At 35.0% G+C, this 22748-nt stretch overlaps 2 protein-coding genes across 2 annotated transcripts in view; one reads left to right on the top strand and one right to left on the bottom strand.

Moving 5' to 3' along the window:
* Positions 1-785: 785 nt before the first annotated feature.
* On the top strand, positions 786-3747 carry rasl11b (RAS-like, family 11, member B). Its single transcript, XM_073816795.1, has 4 exons — positions 786-1038; positions 1151-1207; positions 1304-1380; positions 2481-3747. The coding sequence occupies exons 1-4, from the start codon at positions 927-929 to the stop codon at positions 2967-2969; spliced, it is 735 nt and encodes a 244-aa protein (XP_073672896.1). The 5' UTR covers positions 786-926; the 3' UTR covers positions 2970-3747.
* A 1559-nt stretch (positions 3748-5306) lies between these two features.
* scfd2 (sec1 family domain containing 2) overlaps positions 5307-22748 on the bottom strand; it is a 181305-nt gene continuing 163863 nt past the window's right edge. Inside the window, exons 7-9 of the mRNA XM_073816729.1 lie at positions 16079-16213; positions 10473-10592; positions 5307-5627 (exon numbers count right to left, since the gene is read on the bottom strand). Of these exons, the coding sequence (XP_073672830.1) occupies positions 5535-5627; positions 10473-10592; positions 16079-16213 (348 nt within the window). The 3' untranslated portion in view covers positions 5307-5534. The remainder of the gene's footprint in view (positions 5628-10472; positions 10593-16078; positions 16214-22748) is intronic.

The following is a 22748-nucleotide window of genomic DNA, read 5'->3' on the forward strand; positions in this document are numbered from 1 at the left end:
AATTAAAATAACAGAAACTTAGACAAAAATGGGGGCAAAACCTCACACAAAGCTCCATCATAGCACCAAATCAAGTCAAAAAAGATCATCCATAGCTTTGAAGTAACGAAAATCAATGGGCTAAGAATTCTAGATTTTACTTTTACACACAATGCAAAATTTTCCATTGTAGAACGTTCTGGAAGAGGACTTTTATATATATAAGAGAGAGAGAGAGAGAGAGAGAGAGAGAGAGAGAGAGAGAGAGAGAGAGAGAGAGAGAGAGAGAGAGAGAGAGAGAGAGAGAGTAATTTATTTCTTTATTTACAGGTCCTGAGGCGACTCTTTGGGGATTCTGATCAATGGCTTATTTTCATTGCCTAAGAAAAAAAAAAAAACACTTTGCAAGTGACACATTAAGCGCTTAGAGATCATTTCGACCAGATAACATTCTCATCACACGCGTTTGAAGTCACTCATTTAACAACTGACCGATATCAGCCATCACAACAGCACTAAGCCCCATTCAAAACTAGTTCTGTAAAACAACGTCTTATTTTCCTTTTCACCGACTGACAAGGGTAGGTTTTTCTAAAGCGACTGTCATTTACTCGGGCGAACCCACCTGTCTTTCTCTCCCTCTCTCTCTTTTTATTCGGTTAAAAAACAGCTCGCGCGTACACGTGAAGCAGTGGGCGGGGCGAGGCAATGAGTCCGTTGTCTGCAGTAGCCAATCAGAGCCGAGCGCTTCTGAGGCTGTATAAATAAACCCAAGCTCCAGTCTCTGCTCAGTCAACCAAGTTACAGCCTTGGTGTTTTTAACTACGAGAAAGAGTTTGGAGATATTCCCCTTTAACATCGATTCTGACATTGCTCTTACGGCATCTGTGGATATTTTCTTCTAGTTTCCCATCGTAGGCTTTGGATAGTATCTTTCTTTTGTCAAAATGCGTCTGATCCAGAACATGTCAACCATTGCGGAGTACCCGAGCGCTGAATGCCCTTCCAACCGGGTCATTAAGATCGCGGTCATCGGCGGCAGCGGGGTTGGCAAAACCGGTACGTTTGGTCATGATGTTGCACCTAATAAATTCTTGTACATTAGTGTTTTACTCCATTACTATATATTTATGTAACGTTATTGACCTCAATTTCTTGTTTATTCCTGCAGCGTTGGTGGTTCGTTTCCTCACGAAGCGGTTTATTGGTGACTACGAGAGAAACGTCGGTAAGTTTTTCAATCTGATTTTAGCACCCATTGTTTTAAACTCATTGTCGATGTTGTCAAATATACTCAAGTCTGCATTGTTGCTTTGCATTACAGGCAACCTCTACAACAGAGAGGTGCAGATAGATGGAGACCAAGTGGCCATTCAAGTTCAAGACACACCTGGAGTTGAAGTAAGTAACGTTATGCGATAGCATTTGCATGTCACATTTGTTACTGTTATAGATGTGCTCTCAGAGCATCTTTCCCACGCTGCTTCTTCACGGATGAGAAGTGTAGAAAGATCACATACCTTCGCCTTTGTCTTCCAGAGCTTCTTTTGTGTTTCTCCGGGTTTGTGTTTAACACTTGGGGTTAATTGGCCAGCGGGAAGCCGGCTGTTGCACTCCTATATGGGGGCAGCGCGTTCATGTAAGCGCGATTTATTTTAGCGAATCGGTTCTTTCGAACAGCTCGTTGTACAAAACAGATTAAACGATTCAGCGGTTATTTACGGTTTAGCGTGGTATATTACAAGCTCCAAGACGTTTATATAAAGTGGCTATTTAGTGTTAAGTTCCCCCCTCAAAGTGCTATTGATAATTCCACGGGTCTCCATTTGATTCAGCTCATAAAAGTCATTTAGAAGCTAAATTAACATTGCTAAAATTCGACGGATAAAAATGTTTTGTATATTTTAATAATAATAATAAAAAATACATATATACATATTAAAATATTTCGTATGTTAAAACTAATTCAGGTTAAGTTTTGAACGAATCGATTCACTAAAAAGATCCGACTCCGAAGAACGATTCTCCGCAGCGCTGTGGGATATTTGTAGCAGCGGTTGTGAGGTTTTGCTGCTTCAGCAGTGCTCAGCGGGTTTAGGGATATGAATAAGCAGTTCAAAACAGTTACAGTAGACCAGCCCATCTAAATTATCCCTCTGCTTTCAAAATTAGAGAATGGCTTTTAATTCAATTACAGGCCACTTCTTTCAAGATGTCTTTAGTCAGATATTTTAGTGCCAAGTTTGGCATGCAAGGCTCATTTCCTAAAGCAGGCAGTCGTCCAAAACCACAGAAAGCTTTTTTTTTTTTTTTTACCTTGGACTAGGGTGAAAGACTATGACTTTGTAAGTCTAGCCGGCTAAATCTCCCTGGTTTTGTGTAACGACAATCGCAGCCAATTGCAAATCAGTCAGCATTGCTATACACTGTTAAGAAAGTGTGTGTGTGCTATCTAAACGTGTTGCATAACTGACAAATCTGTATTTTTTTTTTTTGTTTAGGTGAACACTAATGGATTGAGCTGCACTGACCAAGTATCTCGCTCCATCCAGTGGGCGGATGCTGTAGTTATGGTCTATTCCGTTACCGACTGCCGAAGCTTTAATCTCATCAGCCAGCTCCACCAGCTTGTTAGCCGCACCCATAGGGATAGGTCCTTGCCAATCATCCTGGTGGCCAACAAAGCTGATCTCCTCCACATAAGGCATGTAGATGCTCAAGAAGGTCCCCTGTTGGCTTCAGCCCTGGGCTGCTCCTTCTACGAGGTATCCGCCAGCGAGGACTACAGCCAAGTCCACGGTGCCTTCCATAGACTGTGTGTAGATTTGGCCAAGCAGCAGCCTCAGACCCCCGTCAATGCAGCTTCTACTGTAACGGAGAAGAAAAGATCCCCCCTCATCCCCCGGCCCAAATCCCCCAACATGCAGGACCTGAAGAGGCGCTTCAAACAGGTGCTCTCCGCCAAAGTCCGAACCGCCACTTCAGTGTGAAAAGGGTTTGAAAAGTAGCAGGAGAAGAAGAATAAGTGAGAGCGGAAGCTCTAAGGAAAGGAGAAGATCTCTCTGAATGCATAGGTCTCGCTCCTTGGAAGTTCCTGAGATCTGTTGATGATCAGCAGACCGGTTCCAAACAGAGGCCCCTGAAAGTAGACCTCTGATTGCGTCATGGTCACGCTGAAAAACAAACAAACAGAGTCTGGTGAAGTCTTACATTTTCACCTGTCCGTCCCAGTGCTGGTGGTCACTTGTGTTGCTGTCACTTATATCCACGTGGACGCAGCAGGATTCTGGGCGACGTGGTCGTAGCGTCTAAGAGGGACAGTGCAAAGACTGAAACTGATGGAAACGCACACTATTATTAACACTCTGCCTTACCTGAGAACTTTCAAGACACGTTCTCCTGGCAACAGAGACGGTGAAGGCCACAAAACATACTATTTTAAGAATTGCTTTTCTGAAAGGCATGGGAGAGAGTGAGGTTTTTGTTCCTTCTTGTGGTCAAGGCTTTTACGGTCTGAAAGCAGGCATTGTTAAAGGACAAGGCACTCAAGCTAAGCATATAAAAAGAGAGAGAGAGTGTATGTATCTCTTACAGTCCTACTCTTGTGTACAAGGCCAGAATGTTACTCCTGGTTTTGTATAACTGTGCTTTGTGCCACTTTTCTATGGCGGAGTAGAAGAGATTTTTTTTTCTTGTGTAAATGCACTTTAAAAAAGCCAAAGAGCTGAAGCTCAGAGTTATTTATGTTATTTGATTGTGATTGGAAATAAAGAGTTGTTTTTACAAAAATGCATGGTGTCTGAATGTTCAATCACAGTCAACCAAGTGATTTCATGCAACAGTACACTCAAGCATACTGTATAAAACTGACCTGCAAATGTACAGCTTCATTTTCTGTTAATAATTAAAAAAAGAAACGTCTTAAAGTTTCACAATATTAGGCAACACAGCATTTTTCACAACAACTTTGATAATAAGAATGTTTCTTAAGCAGCAAATCAGCATATAAAATCATTTCTGAAGGATCATCTGACACTGAAGACGTAAGGAAAGATGTTGAAAATTCAGCTTTAATATTCCAAAATTTATTAACACCGAATTTAATCTAATAGTTTTTCATAATATGTGACCCTGGACCACAAAACCAGCCTTAAGTTGCACGGGTATATTTGTAGAAATGGCCACCAATACATTATACGGGTCAAAATGATTTTTTTATTTTTCTTTTATGCCAAAAGTCATTAGGATATGAATTAAAGATCATGTTCCATGAAGATATTTTGTAAATTTCCTACCATAAATATATCAAAACTTAATTTTTGTTTAGTTATAGGCATTGCTAAGAACTTCATTTGGACAACTTTAAAGGTGATTTTCTCAATATATAGATTTTTTTGCACCCTCAGATACCAGATTTTCGAATAGTTGTATCTCGGCCAAATATTATCCTATCCTAACAAATCTTACATCAATTGAAATCGTTTTAATTTATCTTTCAGAGTTTAATGTTTCATTCTCAATCTCAAAATTGGCTGGTTTTGAGGTCCAGGGTCACATATTACCTTTTTTTCGATCAAATATAAGGATTATTTTTAAACGCCTTGAAAAACTCTCAGTAGTGTATATAAAACGAGCATTCTTAGTTTATGCTTTACTATATATTTTTAATGCTGACGTTTTCCACATAGTAAACAGTCAATAAAACTACCAACACCCCAAATATACATTTAACAAGTCAAATGTTCGCATGTAAGGATAAATATGTAAAAAAAAAAAAACTTTAGTTAGAGTAACATAACTGATTTCAGGTGTTTTAGCACCTTTGTCAGACACCTGCTGGGGTAATAGGTTTTGGCAAATGTGAAAGACAAACTCAAATCTCATAAGAGTTAGAAATATGCATATAAAAGCATGGAGTCTGCAGCATGTGCTTACTTAGCTTTACTTTTAAGAATAGGAATTTTTTTTACTGACATTCAAAGAGTTAAGGTTAGATTTATCTTTGGTAAATAGGTTTTATACTTAGCTTTGTTATATAAAAACATTTGAGGTCTAGTATGCCCTTTTATTGATGGCTAAGTAAATGTCTGTCTAAGAGAAAGTGAAGGAAGAAGAGAAAAGCTGCTCTAAAGGATGTCGCCACCCTTTTCGACCTCTGCCCTCTTCCCATCTGTCACTTCTCCAACAGCACAGAAGTGAGTGAAGGATGAAGAGGAAAGCTCCTGTGAGAATCAACACATGGCTGATTGTAAGGACTGAACTGAAGAATGTGTTGTATCTGCTGACAGCATGAAAAACTGTTGTGACTAGAAATGTACAGGCTGCACTGTTCAACCATAAAGATTTTATTTGGAAGGACCTTAAAGGAAGATAGAAAGGCTTTGGTCATATACAACAAAATGTGAAAATATTGGAATGAGATGTTCTATATATTCCTTAAACCTTTTTCAACACATTATTTTTTTGTACCAGATACCTCTGAAACTCAGACAAAGGGCAAGCTATGTTGGAAAGAATCGATTCGACAGCCAGAAGTGTGTATATGTTCAGTCCTTTCACACTCCAATGTCAGGTTTGAGCCTGTCAGTGCTAAAGAGTAAGTGAGGGACATCGGAAGGTCTCAGCAGTCTAGTGGACATTACAAGTACCTGAGAAAAGACAAAAAAAAAAAAAAAAAGATTAGGCAGTTTATAGGGACATTTTGTAGATGTAATGATTTTTATAATGTATAAGCTGTATTTTGTATCCCCTTACCTTACACCTAAATCTATCGCTCACACAAAATCTTCTCCATTTTTAGATTGTCAAAACACTTCATTCTGTATGATTCATAAACTTGTTTTCTTTATGGGGACCAAGAAGGAGTATTTTGAATATTGCCATCTTTGTGAAGATATTTTGTCCCCATAATGTAAGTATAGCTTATATAACACATATTATGAAGGGTGAAAACAACACAGAGATCAGGGAAACAGTTAATAATGGCAGAAATAGTTAAAGGATTAGTTCACTTTAAGAACAAAAATTTACAGATAATGTACTCACCCCCTTGTCATCCAAGATGTTTATGTCTTTCTTTTTTTTCATAAGAAATTATGATTTTGTAGGAAAACATTTCAGGATTTCTCTCCATATAATGGATATGTTTGGTGCCCCCAAGTTTGAACTTCCAAAATGCAGTTTAAACGCAGCTTCAAAGGGCTCTAAGCAATTCCAGCCGAGGAAGAAGGGTTTTATCTAGCGAAACGATCGGTTATTTTTTAAACATCTAGTTCGACCTCACATATTATGTAATCATGTTGGAAAGGTCATGCGTGACATAGGCAGAAGTACAGACCTAATGTTTACAAAGCGAACATGCAAAGAAAGTCAAATGCCCTTTACAAAAAAAGGTAAAACCACGATGTTGTGCGATTTTGAAGTAGAAGGTGAACATGAGATAGCTGAAGGACATAAGAGAGCTAGTGCCAGATGAGCATTTGTGGTTAAAAAGTTATTTTTGTAATAAAATGACTGATTGTTTTGCTAGATAAGACCCTTATTCCTGGGCTGGGATCATGTTAAAGTTGCATTGAAACTGCAATTTGGACTTTCCACCCATTGATCCCCATTGAAGTCCAATATATAGAGAAAAATGTTTTCCTTAAAAACCCTAATTTCTTTGCACCAAAAAAAGAGAGAGACAAGAACATCTTGGATCACACGGGAGTGAGTAAATTATCAGGAAATGTTTATTCTGGAGGTGAACTAATCCTTTAAGAACAAATCACATTGTTGGTTGTTTTACACATCTTTCAGCTAGTCTTTTCCTGTTTATGTGGGCCAAAATTAATTGCAAAGTAGCCCAGACAAGATGCAACAACCAAAAGTCTGGCTCGGTAAGATTATTAGCTTGTATGTTATTAGTCAGGTCTTGAAGATGAATAGGCCTGCATATTACTGCACCTGCTGACGCATGTGCTGATGTAAGTACATGCTTTGTATTCTCTGATGGGAAGATGAAGATCATTTGGCTCGTCTGAGAACTTCATTTAGAAAATCACTTCAAAAAGCCTTGACAGAACCCTCGCCACATGTCTCTCCCCTGGCCATCTTGTTAGTCAAGTCTGGTGCACCTTCATCTAATACATGACACCCTAAATTCCCAGCTGTGTGTCTCTGTCACACACTAGCACAGCTGTGGGTTTGGGTCAGGCTACGTGTGGGCTTTCTATTCTATACGGGTCCGCTCTGTGCTTTCATTATGGTTGATTTATTCAAGACATGAAACTTTGATCAACAAAACCCCTTTTATTCTGAGTCGACCCAGTTACATCTCTATTCATTCACACACACAAGTGCAGATACGCACACACACACTCATATCATGTCTGAGTAAATGATACAGAAAAAGCAGAGAGCCACAGAGAAAAACAAAGGGAGAGAGAAAGAGGTGGGGTACACCTATATTAATTTGAAATTAGTGTTATCAAATCGATTAATCGTGATTAATCACACCCAAAATAAAAGTTTATATTTACATAATATACATGTGTTCTGTTTATATAATATACACACATCAATGTTATAAATATGCAACATATACAGTCAAGCCCGAAATTATTCATACCCCTGGCAAATTCTGACTTAAAGTTATTTTTATTCAATTTTTTTTTTTGAACGGAAATGACACAGGGGTCTCCCAAAAGATAATAAGATGATGTACAAGAGGCATCATTATGGAAAGAAATATTTCTCAGCTTTTATTTACATTTGAACAAAAACTCCAAATGTCAAAAATTATTCATACCCTTTGCAAACTGTCACAGTCTATGGGAAAACCCAAAGTTCTATACCATTCCAAATAGTCCAAGCTGTTCTAAAGCATCTAATTACCCTGATTTATTGGGAACAGCTGTTTTAATCAGCTCAACAGGTGAACAACAGATGCTCTCTGCTGTTGGTTTGTGGACAGTCATGGCTAAGACAAAGGAAAGGACCTGCGGCTGCGTATTGTGGCTGCTCACAAGTCAGGAAAGGGCTATAAGACCATATCCAAATGGTTTGAAGTTCCAGTGGCTACAGTGCAAAGTATTATTAAAAAATACAAGACGTTCCACACTGTGAAAAATCTCAGAGGACGTGGTCAGAAGCCAAAAGTGACACCTGTGCAGTGTTGTTTTCGTCAACGATGACGATGACGAAATCATTTCGTTGACGCCACTTTTTTTCATGACGATAACGAGACGATGACGAGATAAAAATGGCTCGTTGATGACTAAAACATGACGAGACGTGTGTGAGTTTTCGTTGACGAGACGAGAATAGACGAAAATGTTAGTGGGTGGTCCGTCAGACGTTTAAAATGCATGACATTTCCGCTTATTGTGCATGCCAATTAAAACTTAAAAAGTATCTGACGCTATGGCAAGCCGTTTTAGCATTAAATACTCTTTGTTATACTAGTATGGCAAGCCGTTTTAGCATTCCATCCTTGTTTGTCTTTTATGTTCTAAAACATTCCTTCATTATTGTAATTATTGGTGAAAATAGTCGATCCGGAAGCTCACATTGTGTTGAACTATAGAGCTGCTATTTTCAGAACTTATAAGTGACACTACCCAACAGCAAAATACTTACTGACCTACATTAATTTGTTAAAAGACTACTTTTTTCCCTTTTTTTTGACTAAAACTAGACTAAAACCTTTTTGACTTTTCGTCGACTAAAACTAGACTAAAACCTTTTTGACTTTTCGTCGACTAAAATTGGACTAAAACTATCACATATAGAAGTGACTAAAATTTGACTAAAACTAAGAAGCTTTTTAGTCCAAAAGACTAAGACTAAGACTAAATCTAAGATGGTTGTCAAAAACAACACTTCACCTGTGCTGGTCAGGAGGATAGTGAGAGAGGTAAAAAAGAATCCAAGGATCACCACCAAGGCCATCCTGGTGACTCTGGGCTCTGCTGGTGGCAACATCTCAACGCAAACAGTCCAACAGACACTGCACACCGCTGGGTTCCACGGACCCAGACCAAGGAGGACACCACTTCTCCAGATAAAGCACAAAAAGCCCGCCTGGCCTTTGCTAATGCTCATCTGGACAAAGACTTCTGGTCTTCTGTTTCTGTTTTCTCAATAATGCCATTTAGGGCATATTTGAATGTTGGATTTTATTTGAATACATTTAAACAATGTAAAGTTCCCATGGTTAAACATTGGTACACATGAAATTTTCAAAAAATGTAAAAGCTTTTGAACCGACTAACTGTTCAAAAGTTATAAGCAAAAGTTTGCATTTTTGGTATCTCACAACCTATAGGTGGCGCTGTTCCCAACTTTGGCATTAACTCCTCAGAGCATGGGGTTGAAGAGGCATTCCAAGTTTCATTTCAATTGATCAAAGTTTGGCCAAGATATAGCCTCTGAACCAATTTTGGGTCAACTTAGTTAATTTTGCGACATAACTTTTGAACAAAGATGAATAAAAAAGCTCAGTCCAAAGATAATCTGAGACAAGTTTGGATACATTTTCAAGGAGGAGTAGCAAAAAAACAGAATACTGTACTTTTCAAAATGGGTGCTACTGTAATGGGTAGAGTCCTAATGTAAGCTATTGAATGTGATCAGCATGGGGAGGGGAATCGGGTGTACTGAGTTTCATTTTTCTAGAATTAGGGGTTCAAGAGTTATTAGCATTTAAATGCTGAATAGTTGAACTAGTGGTGGCGCTATAGAGTTGGGTCTAGAGACCCCAAATTTGGTCAGATAACTATTCATGGCCATCACTAAAAGTGTGCCAAATTTCACAATTTTCCTATGTTCCATTCTTAGGGCTTCCATAGACTCCCATTGGACGAAAATAATAAGAAAACATACAGATACAATAGTGGCTACAGCCCTTCAAGCTTGGTTCCTAATTAAAGGGATAGTTCACCAAAAAGAAAAAAAAAATTATGTCATCATTTACTTACCCTCATGTAATTTCAAAGTGTGACATTCAAACTTTTCTTTTGTGGAGCATAAAATAAGGTATTTTAAAGACTGCTGTAACAAAGCTATCAATGACTTTCATTGTATGAACAAAAAAATACTGAGATGTTTCTCGAAGTATCTTCTTTTATGTTCCATAATTTATATTAGGCTGTTGTATCCTAAATGTTTATGTATAATAAATTTCATGTTAAATCAAATACATTTTTTTCTTTCTAAAGCTACAATTTGTAATGTCTATTTAAAACTTTCTCATTTAACACAAAATTGCTTTAAATAATCTTTGTGGGTATTTTCACAGTCAAATTTATTTTGTGATTATGTAAGCATGTAATTAATTAGATAGCCCTAATATTTATATTTATAGCTATAAAGCATGTAATATAAATCATATATAAATATTTTATTTTGGATTAAATTAATCACGATTAATCGACTTGACAGTGCTATTTAAATTTTTGTAAAATTTTTTTGTAACATTAGAAATGAGTCAAAAAAGGGGTGTGACATCCTACCTGAGTGCCTGACTTATGGGTGGAGACAACTTCACGAATGAGGCGGAGCTCTGATGGTGTGACTCCGCCCACCATGAAGAGAAACAAGAGTGGATGATCACTTGGGTGTGGTCGGGTGACCTGCAAATAAAAAGAAACATCAAGAGGAGATGAATAGGGAACATATGCAGAAACTAACCAATAACCCCAGTTTCACTTAGTTTTTTGTTTTTAGCTACAGATTTAATCAAGCTGCAGATTTGCAAATCAGTAAATCCTCAACTAATATTAACACTCACTTCACTGTATAAAAAGATTTCAGGGTCTCAAAGGCTTTGGGTCAAGCTTTAATTGTCGATCATAAAGAGGTTAGAGATCTTTGGAATTAGCACATGAAGAATAAGAATTAGATATTATTTATCATACTGACTGGTATGTTTTATGTTTATGTTTTTTTGGGTGGTGCTCTTTAACTGGGATGAATTTAGAGACAAAATATCTCAGACAGGATTTACTGGCAGGGTGCTGTGCTTTAGTGTGCAAGACTGTCAGCACAGTAAAACCTTTTTGTGAAGCTCTTTCTCTAAATTCATCTCCTTGAAAGGACGGCAGATACAGTCATCAAAACACTTTGATTTTGTAACAAATTCACTGCCTTCAACAATTCAATTCAAGACAATTACTGTCAGGAAACAGCCTGCTGTGGGCAATGTCCTAGTTACTATACATAATCATTATGTCAATATAAAGTAATAAAATAAACTAAAATATTGTTGGCTTCAACAATACAAATGAAGACAATTACTGCTAGGAAACTGCGAGCAATGTCCTAGTAACTATACACAATCACTATGGTAAAATAAAATAAATAATAATAAATTTTTTTTTTAAATTAAATTAAATTGTGTTACATATTCACTGGCTCCAACAATACAAATGAAGACAATTACTGCCAGGGAACTGTGAGCAGTGTCCTAGTTATTATACATAATTAGTTTGTTATAACATAAAATAAAAAGCCTATTTATTTGATAAACATCTTTCAGTGATCCTTAATTTTTTTTTTTATTATTGGTCTATACATGTGCAGATGGAGGTCTCTCCATTTCTTTTTAGCATCTCACATCAGGCTCCTTGCATTTTTAAAATGCCATCAAATGCTGATTTTGTAACAAATTCACTGCCTTCAACAATTCAATTCAAGACAATTACTGTCAGGAAACAGCCTGCTGCAAGCAATGTCCTAGTTACTATACATAATCATTATGTTAAAGAAGTAAAAAATAAAATAAAATAAACATAAATAAATAAATAAATAAATAAAATATTGTTGGCTTCAACAATACAAATTAAAGACAATTACTGCCAGGAAACTGTGAACAATGTCCTAGTTAAAATAAAATACATAATCTATACGAAAAATAAAATAAAATAAAAAATAAAGTAAAAATATTGTTCAACAATACAAATTAAGACAATTACTGTCAGGAAACTGTGAGCAATGTGCAAGTTACTATACATAATCTGTATGTTAAATAAAATAAAATAAAATAAAATAAAATAATACAATAAAATATTGTTGGCTTTAACAATACAATTTAAGACAATTACTGTCAGGAAACTGTGAGCAATGTGCAAGTTACTATACATAATCTGTATGTTAAATAAAATAAAATAAAATAAAATAAAATAATACAATAAAATATCGTTGGCTTTAACAATACAAATTAAGACAATTACTGTCAGGAAACTGTGAACAATGTCCTAGTTACTATACATAATTAGTATGTTAAAATAAAATAAAATAAAATAAAATAATAAAATAAAATAAAATAAATCATTGGATTCAACAGTACAAATGAAGACAACTTCTAGGACATTGATAGCTATGTATAAATAAAATAATAACAAATAAAAGTAGTCTATTAATTTGTTAAATACCTGTGAGTGGCAAGATGGCATCAAGTAAAAAATATATAAGACATTGTGTCCTGACCCATTCTATCACCTGCTGTTCAGCTTTTCTTTTTCTTTTTTAACACAATAACGTGTCTCATGTGAATCTCCCCTAAGAAACATGTGATGACAGTAATCCATTGTAATAACATGGAGCTTCCCTAAGTCAGACAAGTCAGTTATACAACTCTCCACATCCCTAGTAAATGTGAGTCTGTTTTGTGTAATTCAGAATTCAGCTGGAGGCCCAGGTCAAGACTGAACACTTTCACAATCACAGTAGGAGCACAACATTCGGTAGACACACACTGCACCTGTGCACTATTTTATACAGACACAAGCACGCTGTTGCACACATGCGGATGCTCTGTTTGAGTCGCTCAGGCACATGGGGTACTGCTGTACATGTCTGGTCAGATGGACAGAAATCTGGCCTTTGATTGGCTGGAAGTAAACGCGAGTCATGAATAATAATCAAGCAATTAGGGATGCACATCCAGGAGGATGGATCTCAGGAGCGGGCCACGTGCAACTCTGGACCCTAAACCAGCATGGACAAACGTGTAATACAGGCAGACAGAAGAATTAATAGATTAAAAAATAAAACTGCTGTTCCTTTGGGAAAGTATACAATTGGCACATGTGAATGAGAGACAGGTTTTATTATAAACGTGAGCACAGAAAAGACGAAAAGAAAGACCTTGTTAATTCTTGGAGGATTCTTCAGCCTTTCATGTCATTAACTATTTTGTCATCTATCCACACGCTCCAGACGCACATGTCTGTTAAATGCGTGACACCATTATGCGAATCAAACAAAGAGTATGTCCAGCCATGTGTGCTGCACACAAGTGCATTATTAGGCCATATCATAGATACTTGTGTTATCAGGTAATACATACAACATATATTAACAACAGCGTCAAAGCACAAGGACAGCCTCACACATGTATCCCAGAGGGGGCAAGCACACAGCCGGACATGTGTATCAGTATAAACGTGTCTGTGCACATTTTAGACAGGACAAAGAGAGCAAGAGGATGATTTTTAGTGTATGATTAACATACACTATATTGCCAATTTTAATGAGCAGGTTTGACTACTTCAGTCATTTTCATGAGTACAAATCTTAATGTTTAAGCATAAAATGATATTCTAGGGACTTGTGTGTTTCTAATTATATAGCAACAGTTTTGACAGGACCCTCTGTGTATGAAAGGAATTAATTGATGATTGATTCAGTCAGTGTGGGAGAACGTGACTGGTCTGCATAAAGCCAAATCTAACCCAGCTGAACACTTCTGGTTTGACTTTTAATGCAGACCTTGAGCCAAAAACTCAACAAACACCAATGACTTGTACATAAACAATATGGACGAAATTATTGGAACACCACCTTCTCTAGAACAGAAAATGGCACTTTCAAAGCTGTGGCAACAAAGATGAAAACATGACTCATGTATTTAAAAATTGTATTTCCATCTCTGCTGCAACAGTTTTGGAAGTGTCTAAAATGACTGTACCCATATGTACAAGTCATTAGTGTTTGGTGATGCATTTTTGGCTCAAGGTCTGCATTTAAAGTCACTCCAGAGGTGTTCAGCTGGGATTAGGACTTGGCTTTATGCAGATCAGTCAAGTTCTTCCACATTGACTTAATCAATCATTGTCATGTTAGAATAGAAAAGGATCTCAGAAGCACAAACTTCCCTAGAAAATCATTATATGCTTAAATATTAAGATGTAGTCAAACCAGTTCATTAGAAGTGGGTGTCGATACTTTTGGCAATATAGTGTATGTGACGACAAAAATGTCATAAGGGTCGATTTTTTGGAAATCAGCAATGCATATTACTAATCGAAAATCAAGTTTTGATATATTTACGCTGGGAAATTTACAAAATATCTTCATGGAACATGATTTTTACTTAATATTCTAATGATTTTTGGCATAAAAGAAAAAAAAAACTCGATAAAAGAATAGCCAAATCGATTTTGGCTATTGCTACAAATATATCCATATTACTTACAACTGGTTTTGTGGTCCGGGTTCACATATTATTAATCATCCAAATTAAGTCACATACACCTTGAACACATTCTGAAAAATGAAATAATCCAATCACTGACACAGAATGTTTTCAGACTTTCAAAGTGGTGAATGGACAGTCATGTCAGTTTTTTTTGCATTGTGCATTTCACAATATATCATCTCCATCCTCTTTCATGTATCACTCTGGCTTCTCCTCAATTCATCTCAGGTGAGAATCTCTGTTAAGAACAAATTTATCTTTTGATAATTTATTGCCGGTATACATATACATGGACAAAGTGCTCCAGACAGAGCTTTAAATATGATATTTAGTACACACACTCACACAAGCACAGATAATTAAGTGTCTAATGTGCCAGTTAGCAGTTTATTCTAATGATTTGGTGCTACACTAAAATGGATACAGTTTATGAAGCCTTTGTACTACAAGCATAATTGTGACCCTGGAACACAAAAAAACTGTCTTAAGTAGCACAGGTATATTTGTAACAATAGCCAAAAATACACAGTATTTTTCAAAATTGACTCAAAATTGTCGATTTTTCATATATGGCAAAAATCATAAGGATATTAAGTAAAGAGCATTTTCCATGAAGGTATATTTGACTAATTTTTTATTAGTAATATGCATTGCTAAGAATTTTGGACAACTTAAAAGATGATTTTCTCAATATTTAGATTCTTTTGCACCTTCAGATTCCAGGTTTTCAAATTTTTATATCTCGGCCAAATATTATCAATACTAACCATATTAACCATACAGCAATGGAAAGCTCATTTATTCAGCTTTTAGATGATGTATAAATCTCAATTTAAAAAAAAAAATCAACCCTTATGACAGGTTTAGTCACAGTTGAGTTCCTATTTGAAAATATACAATTGGTATTTTCTTGTCATAAAATCAGAATTGATTACAATCATAAATAGAAATAAAGGCTTACACAGGATCTAGAAATCCTTTTCATAAAGCATTTTTATGACAAAAAAAAAAAAAACTGGCATTGTTGCAGTCTAGAAACCAAATGCAGCTAAAGTTGCAGGTCTGACCTTGTTCTAGTTTAAATCTGTGGATGATATTGCTAAAGCTCTGGGAAATATTTTTTAAGACCCTGCAATCTGTTTTTATTTAAAGGAGACTCTAAAATGTGAGCTGATGTTTATGTACATTTTCTTAGATTTTCTTAGCATTTATTCAGTAAACCTGCCGCTTTCATTTTCTGTCACTTAAAAAGCAGTCTTAAGTAGCACGAGTATATTTGTAGTAAAAGCCAAAAAGACATTGTATGGATCAAAATGATCGATTTTTTTTTATGCCAAAAATCATTAGGATATTAAGTAAAGAGCATGTTCCATGAAGTTATTTCGTAATTGATCAAAACTTAATTAGTAATATACATTGCTAGGAACTTCATTTATACAACTTTAATGGCGATTTTCTCAATATAATTTTTTTTTGCACCCCTTTATATTCTAGATTTTCGAATAGTTGTATCTCGACCAAATACTGTCCTGTCCTTAGAAACCATACATCAATAGAAAGCTTATGTATTAAGTGTCTAAACTGTATTTGCTTGGGAATCTGTGGATAATTACTTGAAAAGAGGTGAGTGTGAGTTACCTTCATGAACATGCTGAAGCCAGTCTTGAGAAGGTCAGTGAGTCCCCCCGACATGTGCTCTACATCAGGGCATTCACGTCTGTCTGGATGGAAGATCTCCTCTAGCACCTGCTTAAGCAATGGCCGGTATGTTGCCTATAACCAACAATAAAAAAGAAACAGCTTATTGTATATGCATCAGATAATATTCCTGGATAAACTCTAAAACCTGCTAAATTACATAAAAGAAAATACTGAGAAGAAAAGCTTGTTCTCCCGCTCACAAACAATTTTCAGGTACCCTGCGGCGTATGTTGATTTCAAATTGGCTGATTAGTATGCAAAAAGCACATTTCTTCTTTTCCAAGAAAAAGCCTGATTCAAGAGAAGCCCAAGAGGCACATATTTACAACTGTAAGTGATACAAAATATGAGGGAAGAATAACAATGAGGCAAAAGTGCAATCATTTAGGGACAAACAAACAAAGACACATTTAAAATAGACTGTTCTCTCCACAAAGCAATGTGTCCGATATATAAAACCTGAAAAGAAGAGATGACCCAGTACTGAACCTTGAGGTACACCAAAGTGACTACTACGATGGAAGGGATTCTCAACTCGGCAAGTTTATGCTGTATGTATACAATTAATGTATTTTGGGAAAAAAGCAACAGCAGTCAAATACACAATCTTGTTATTTTTCTCTGGTGAAACCCACAATCATTCACAAGCAATTTTCGTTGCTAGAAAAAGAACATAGCAAGATGATCCAAAGAAACAGGTACAAAAATGTGGGCAGCTGTTCTGGAAAAAATGAAAAATTATATTTTCCATTCTCAATTACGTTTTTCTCGTCACGGTGTTCCGGTAATGTTCTGTTTGCTGTGTGCCGATTGAGTGCAAGAACTGATTTAAAAGTAAAGGTTGTTTAGGACATTTATTATCTGCGGCAGATACAGCATCAGCGGGTGCCAGTAAAGCTAAAGACTCAGTAATGTGATGATTCATGGTTTCCCTGAATATGAACGTACAGCCCTGGGCCACTTCAATCCACCCCTACTGTTTAACTCAGATTGACGCTGCACTGAAACGGCGCCACTGTTAGGTTCAACACCGATCATGAACTAACATCCTAAGCTACTTAAACTGTTTGGGTGTTTTGGTAAAATGTGGATTACAAAAAGGTGTTGAATAAAAGTTAAGCAGATGTGTGGGTGTGTATAAGTGAGTTTAAAAGGGAGTAGCAGCTCGCCTGCTTGATTACCTGAGTATTTCACAATATACTGCACTAAAATGTTGTTTATTTCCATATTACAGTGCAAAAAATGCTTATTTAAATATGACTTATTTTTTTGTCTTGTTTCCATCAAAAATATCTACAAATTCTTAAATCAAAGTCAAAATTAAGCACGTTTTTACTTGAAAGAGGCAAAATAATCCGCCATTGGGGTAAGAAAAATAATCTTGTTTTCTGTTTGAAATAAAAAATATTTTGCGTACCCCATTGGCAGATTATTTAGCTTGTTCTAAGCAAAAACTCACTTAATTTTGACTAGTTTTTTTCTGAAAACAAGAAAATCTTTATTTACTTTCTTTATTCAATTATCTTAATTTTTAGATATTTTTGCTGGAAACAAGACAAGTACACGGCAAAAAAATGCTTTTCTTACTTAGATTTTTTTGTCTTGTTTCCAAATATCTACAAATTTTTAAATCAAGAAGGATATTCTAAAAATTTTCAGAAAAAAACAAGTCAAAATTACAGTTTTTTACAGACGCTAGGACACATTTCTCAATACTTAGGTCACTTTTGCAAAACTCTTCACACAGTGAGCACAACAGAAGTCTATGTGGGCTAAACTGAGGATCAATTATCATTGTTTTGGCACAAAATGCATTCAATGACTACATCTCTCAAATTTCATGAATTCTTTTCTCACTCAGACACAACAACTGGCAAAAATCTTTGTACGTACAGGACATTTTGCACGTGCTTACATACTGTTTTCAAAACTGTTAAACTTATGTTCAAAACAATAACATAATGCAAAACTGAATAAAACAGCAAAATTCAACAGCAATATTTTATTAAAAATGCGAGCAGATTAGCATTACTATTGTATCTGTATCAGTGGATGGTGTGTGTACAAATTCTTGTATTTTGGAATTACTTAGTGCAAGAAATACAAATAAATAAACAAAATAAACTGCATCATGTCTGATTCATTCCAGGAACATATATTGCAGTTATAAACCGTATTTATTGCAATTATAAACAGAGATGTGTCCTTGTTTTACACAAGAAAACACTGTGTAATGCTACATGTTGTTAGTGTTTTTTAGCTCATTGTTTTGTGGGTGACAAAGTGTGTTGACAGTCGGCTGTCAACCTTTGCTAGTGTTCTGGAAGAATGAGTTTATTTGAGACCTGAATAAAGTGTTTTGGTAGTTGTAATGCATTTTGAATGTGAAATGAAATGCTTTGCCAAACTGAAAGTCGTTTAGGAGAATTGTGTGAAGAGTTTTGCAAAAGTGACCTAAGTATTGAGAAATGTGTCCTAGCGTCTGTAAAAAACTGTAAGTGTTTTTTTTTTGCTTGAAAGAAGCAAAATAATCTGCCAATGGGGTGAGAAAAATAATCTTGTTTTCTGTTTGGAATAAGATTTTTTTTGCTTACCCCATTGGCAGATTATTTAGCTTGTTCTAAGCAAAAACTCACTTGTTTTTTCTGAAAACAAGACAATAATTTTTTTCATTTTTACTTGTCTAGAAAATCCTTCTTGATTTAAGAATTTGTAGATATTTTGGCTGGAAACAAGACAAAAAATCCAAGTACACTATAAAAAATGATTTTCTTAGATTTTTTGTCTTGTTTCCAGCCAAAATATCTACAAATTCTTAAATCAAGATGGATTTTCTAGACAAGTAAAAATTATTTTCTTCTTGTCAGAAAAAACAAGTAAAAGTGCTTTTTTGCTTGAAAGAAGCTAAATAATCTGCCAGTGGGGTAAGAAAAATAATCTTGTTTTCTGTTTGAAATAAGATTTTTTTGCTCACACCATTGGCAGATTTTTTAGCTTCTTTCAAGCAAAAAACTCACTAAGCAAAAACTTGTTTTTTTCTGAAGACTTCTCTAGAAAATCATTTTTGATTTAATAATTTGTAGATATTTTGGCTGGAAACAAGACAAAAATCTAAGTAACAAAATCATTTTTGCCATGTTCTTGGATTTTTGTCTTGTTATCAGCAAAAATATCTAAAAATTCTATTATTTTTTGCAGTGTAGTGAAAATAATCATGGTCATTTTGTGTTTTAAACTATATTTATTATATAATACTCTGTCTACAATTATATATTACTCAGTTTATAATATAAATATATATTTATTTTATGTTTGGTCTAAATATGAGCATCCTACAGGCATATTTGCCTACTGTGTTTCTCTGTGTCAAGCATGATTATTATAGTTAACTAAAAATAAAACAGAATCTTGGTCATCACTCTAACCAAAGCCTCTCTTCATCAGTTTCTCAGTTTGGGCAGGAAGCCAGCTCTAGGAAGAATCCTGCTTGTTTCAAACTTTTTTTCCATTAGGGGTAATGGAAACTACATTTTTCTGTGAACTTTCAATACAACTCTTCCCCAGATCTGTTTCTTGATGCAATCCTGCTTCGGAGCTCTACATGATTTTCTTTTGTTTTAACCTCAGGGTTTGGTTTTGGTTCTGATATGCACTTTCAGCTATTTTATTAAGATTTTAAGATTTTCAAAAATTGTAATATTTTTCTTTCCAAATTATACCCATTCGATTGAATTTGCCACAGGTTAACTTCGCTCGAAGTGTAGTAACATTTACAAGCAATGTGAATGCTCCAGAGCTAAATTTCAGCTGTCCCAGATAAGGGTATGACTATGAATACTTATGCAATGGGACCATTTTAGTTTTTTATTTGGAATACATTTGCAAATATGTATTTTTGCTTTGCCATTATGGTGTATGGAGTGTGAAAATGTGTGAAAAAATGTAATTTAAAGCAGTTTAACATAAGGCAGCAACATACCAGAATGTGAAAAAAATTAAGGTGTCTGAATACTTTTGCAAGGCACTGTATATACAAACCTTAAACACATTATATTTCAGCTAGCTGCCAAGGAAAATGTTTTATTTATCATTCATTTTACCTTGATGTACTAAAATAACTAAATAAATAAAATAAAAATGATCTTTATCTTAAAATAAAAGTAACAAAAATTAATAAAAAAAGAAAAATAATAAAAACAATTATTGAATAAAACAATAAAATGAGTAAAAATAAAAATGAATGAAAAATAAAATAAAGTAATAAGTAAGTACAAAGGTTTTGGACAGTAAGATTTTTATTGTTTTTTAAAGTCTCTTCCGCTTACCAAGCCTGTATTTATTTGATCCACGTTACAAAAAAACTGTACAATTATGAAATATTTTTACTATTCAAAATAACTGTTTGCTATTTGAATATATTTTAAAAAGTATTTTATTCCTGTGATTCCAAAGCTGAATTTTCAGCATCATTACTCCAGTCTTCAGTGTCACATGATCTATCAGAAATCCTTCTAATATTCTGTTTTGCTGCTACAAAACATTAATATTATGCTGAAAACAGCTGAGTAGAATTTTTTTAGGTTTCTTTGATGAATAGAAAATTCAGAAGAACAGCATTTATCTGAAATAGAAATATTTTGTAACATTATAAATGTCTTTATCATCCAATTTGTTCAATTTAAAGCATCCTTGCTAAATAAAAGTATTAATTTCTAAAATTTACTTTTAAATTTCAGATAAATATATTCATCAAATAATCCTGAAACCTACTCAACTGGTTTAAATATTGATAATAATAATATTAAACAATATTAGCAAATCAGCATATTAGAATGATTTCTGAAGAATCATGTGACTGGAGTAATGATGCTAAAAATATTAGATTTGATCAATAAATTACATTTTAAAATATATTAAAATAGATAAGTTATTTTATATAGTAAAAATATTTCAAAATTGTACTGTTTACTTTGGATTAAATAAACACTGGCTTTGTGAGCAGAAGAGACTTATATATTATAAAAAAGATAAAAATCTTACTGTTCAAAAACTGTATAAAAAACAAAACTATGAAAGAAATTAAAAATAAAAACAAAATCAAAATCAAACTATTACTAAAAAATATCAATTAAAAAAATAACTGCTGTCAAGTTCCACTTTAAAGAATGAATTATTAAATGTATTAACTGTTTTAACATAATTCATGAAAATGTTAAATTGACAGCCCTAGATTTTAAAAGCCAGCATAGGCAGAGGAGAGCTCATGAATTCAAATAAAATGCATTCCAGAAGTTTGACATGACCTGACCTGCTCATCCTTACAAATCCAGATGCAGATTTCCAGTAATCATACACAAACACCTTCCAAGTGTGTGTTAATTTCATGAATCTTTCCCTGAAATCTGCACCTGGGGCTAGAGATTTCATAGCATACCTGGCCATGATGCTGGTGCCACACCTGCAGACTCCGCAGCACAGAGACACACCTCTATTAATGAGCTTTCAGGAATCACCTGTGCTGTCTTGAGTCTCTCTTACAGGTTTCAGCATCTTCTTAACCCGTGACTCTGCAATCTACCTCTCCCACATGTGTGTACCTGTAAAAACAGCACTTCTTGGCATCTCCAAAGGAGCTGATTGACAATCTCAGTCACAATTCTGCTTTCACCATAAATGAGTGATGAACCTCAGACATTTTTTTTTTACCAGCTCCTCCTTCTCTGGGCAAATATGAAAGGAGACACAATCTGAATGGAAAACACACCCATTTCCAATAAGTGAATATGCACTGTCACATTTAGTCATCTAATGAGTCCTTTCGGAACCCACAACCACAATTATTACACACTCAAAACAATGTAATTAATTACATTTATGCCAACACAAAACACTCACTTGACTTTCTAGGTCGCAGTGACACACTCATAATGCATTCGTCAACAGATGAACATAAATGAGGTGCTGAGGGGGGGGTAAGAGAGACGCTGAGTCAGTCAAACTCAATATACATAATTAAACTGTAAACAAACAAAGAATAATCCCATTTCGTGAGGATGATTACTATAAAAATATAGAAAGTAAACACCTCATCTCTGTAATTAGAAATTTTACTATTATCTGAAAGTATCTGAGTATATTATGTTTAAGTGATTAGAATGTATGATTCATTTATCAATGAAATATGATTGAAACATGCAAAAACTACATCAGTAAACACTCTTAATATGTCTGCTTAAAGGATAACTATTGCCAAAATGCAACCTGGGCTGATTTTTTTACTGTAAAGGAGACAAACTTATATCTAAAAGCATAATTATGACAAACGAGCCGTTTTTGAGATTGACCATGATTTCGTTTTGTTTTCAATGGCCGGTGAATGGGAGTACTAGGGGCATAACTTTGAGCGCATCAAAATCGATATTTTTACAACACTAAGAAGGCTCGACACACCATGAAACTTTGCTCGAAGTATCGCCTGGGTCTCTACACATGAACTCCAGCATTGAGAACATTGTTTGTGTACACAGAGTTTACTAAAAAGAAAGTTTTTGAACAACTCACTTTCACTGTTTGAGTTTCCGCTCGCAGCCATCTTGCCAGTCAAGAA

Source organism: Garra rufa, chromosome 13 (assembly GCF_049309525.1).
Source record: "Garra rufa chromosome 13, GarRuf1.0, whole genome shotgun sequence".
Taxonomy (NCBI): Eukaryota; Metazoa; Chordata; class Actinopteri; order Cypriniformes; family Cyprinidae; genus Garra; species Garra rufa.